Source organism: Sinocyclocheilus anshuiensis, unplaced genomic scaffold (assembly GCF_001515605.1).
Source record: "Sinocyclocheilus anshuiensis isolate Anshui unplaced genomic scaffold, SAMN03320099.WGS_v1.1 scaffold1239, whole genome shotgun sequence".
Classification (NCBI taxonomy): domain Eukaryota; kingdom Metazoa; phylum Chordata; class Actinopteri; order Cypriniformes; family Cyprinidae; genus Sinocyclocheilus; species Sinocyclocheilus anshuiensis.
In genome coordinates, this window is record NW_015540949.1 from 772693 (window position 1) to 775227 (window position 2535).

At 38.9% G+C, this 2535-nt stretch overlaps 1 protein-coding gene across 1 annotated transcript in view; it reads right to left on the reverse strand.

Annotated features, from left to right (window-relative positions):
• trim33l (tripartite motif containing 33, like) overlaps positions 1–2535 on the reverse strand; it is an 18403-nt gene that overhangs the window by 12286 nt on the left and 3582 nt on the right. Inside the window, exons 4-5 of the mRNA XM_016488039.1 lie at positions 803–920; positions 458–574 (exon numbers count right to left, since the gene is read on the reverse strand). Of these exons, the coding sequence (XP_016343525.1) occupies positions 458–574; positions 803–920 (235 nt within the window). The remainder of the gene's footprint in view (positions 1–457; positions 575–802; positions 921–2535) is intronic.

The following is a 2535-nucleotide window of genomic DNA, read 5'->3' on the forward strand; positions in this document are numbered from 1 at the left end:
ATTTGTAATAGAAGATGCTTTTTTTGTTACGAGCCATGCTCAAAATATGTTTGATATGCTCTGTCTGGATGGAATCATAGTTTAAAGTCTGTGCCGCTCATACACTATGCAATAATTACTGGCCAAAATCTGCAGACTGCCTCTGAATTTTGCCAAATAACATTGATGCGTCCAGACTGCATTCGAGGCAAATATATATATATATATATATATATATATATATATATATAAAAACACCCATTTTCCTTAAAGGGATAATTCACCACTTTAATGTTCAACAGAAGAAAGTCATTCTGTTTGATGACGGTAACATTCTTATTATCCCTTTAAGAAATATGGGTGAAACAATGTGAGCTTTGAGAACGACTTTTAAGAGTATATCCAGTTTTTTTTTTTTTTATTGACAGACTGTTCCTTCAACTTGCATACTGTAGTCCACACGGCTTCATTCAGTTACCTTGCCTCTAGGTGCAGCAAGCTGCTGCTGACCGGCTCTTTCTGATGTCTGATGGAGTCCAACAAACTCTGCAGCCGCTGCCTTTGAGATCCCACAGCTTCCTCCTGCTTCACAAAACTGACACAGAGATGGACATGGAAAAACATGGCTATAGAGACTGTGATAAGGTATTGTTGGGGAGGAATATCAAAACATGTGTCAAAGAAACTGACGCATACTTTTGCTCTGACTCCTCCCAATATCACAAAGCAAATAGATGGGAAATAATTACCCAAAACGCAAAAAAAGCCTATATAGTTTTAATCTTCTCATGTATTGCTATGATTGGGTAAATATGGACTATACCTGTGCCCCCTATGAGAGATCAGTTGACAGTCCTTACAGGTGAGCTCTTCACAAACGAGACAGAAGAACCTCAAGCTCTCCTGAGTGTGTGAGGGACAGCGTCTTCTCTGTATCCAACCTGAACAAAACAAACAGCAGAACAAGGCCCGTATTCATGCAAAATCTTAGTGCTAAAAGTTGCTCCTAGTAACAAAATTCTAAGAAAATTCTTAGAAATGTGGGTGTTTCCTCTTAAAATTAAAGAAAAGATTCTAGTAAAGAAAAAAGTAATTTAGAACGCATCTTAACCCTTAAAAGAGGTCTTAAGATCCAAAATTGTTAGGAGTACGGACAGGGACTTTTAAGAGGCTTGAGAGTTTCTTTAGCAGTGGAGAAAATGGACGAAACATAAAGAGGGAGAAGAAATGTGTTGCACACAATGCATGACAGTGAGTTAACAAGACGCTACACATTAGATGGTGCAGGGATCATGTTTGTGACCGATCTTATTAGAGACACACTAACATCTCCGACACCACGCAGAAAAGCCATAGCGCCAGAAATGAATGTAAATCACTACATTAACTACATTAACATATTTGACAACTGGAAAATACAACTATGCAGCAGTGATGATTTGGGTCTGTCACAACCTTCTATAAGCAAAGTGATCACACAAACAATTGCAGCACTTTCAGAACCTAATTGTGTCGCCGTTCATTTCCTATAAAATACGTTAAATATGACAGCATGGTAAATAAAAAATAAAGAATATACATACATATATAATGTGTGTGTGTGTGTGTGTGTGTGAGAGAGAGATGTATGGTAAAATAGGAAAAATTACACCTGTAATTTCAAAGTGAAGGCTTATAATAGACCCTACTCTTAAAAGTGCTCTTTTATTTCCTTCTTGAACAACCAACCATTCACAGTCTTCAAAAGACTGTGTCATAGCTAGCAACGGGGTCAACCCTGCCTCCTCACTAAGATAAAAGTTTTTGTCTTTTCCTCGCTCAGAGTTGCTCTCAGATTGGCCCTGAATCACTTTTAAGCTAAGACTCCTAGTTAGAAAATTTTAAGCTAAATTAGGAGCTCTCTGAGAGGATTCTTAGAATCTTTAAGAATACGGGCCCAGATCTAATAATGCACAGCAGTTTATAGTGTGAGAAAATATGTTCAATCAATGCCACTGCTTATGCATGATTAATTGTGTTAAAGGGGTCATATGATGCGATTTCAAGTTTTCCTTTCTCTTTGACTGTTTCTTGAACCTGGGAGAGTAGCCTACAATGCCGTCCGTTCTGACTCACAGTCTGTAAGTATGTTTTCATATTTAAAGAATTTGCCACTGATGATTCAAACGCGAGTTTTGAGCAGTGTAGAGTAGCGCTTGTTGTTTGTCGTTTCTCCGATCACAAATGCAGACAAATGGTTTTATGTTTACGCGGCGCGATATGCAATGCAACGTGTAAAAAGACAGTATAAGTCATTATAATCAGTAATTATGTCTCCACTGGATGCAACAAATGCCTCGTTTGTAATGGGTTTTATTGTTTTTGTCTCGTCGCTCCGGCCGGGACACGGCAGCACAGTATGGTAAGGGGCGTAACATTTCCGTTACACGCTTGAGGTATTCGATCAATCACAACGCCCTGGATAGCTGGCCAATCAGAGCGCACCACGCTTTTCAGAACGATGAGCTTTGTAAAAATCGACGCGTTTCAGAAAGGCGGGGCATAGAGGAGAAACAA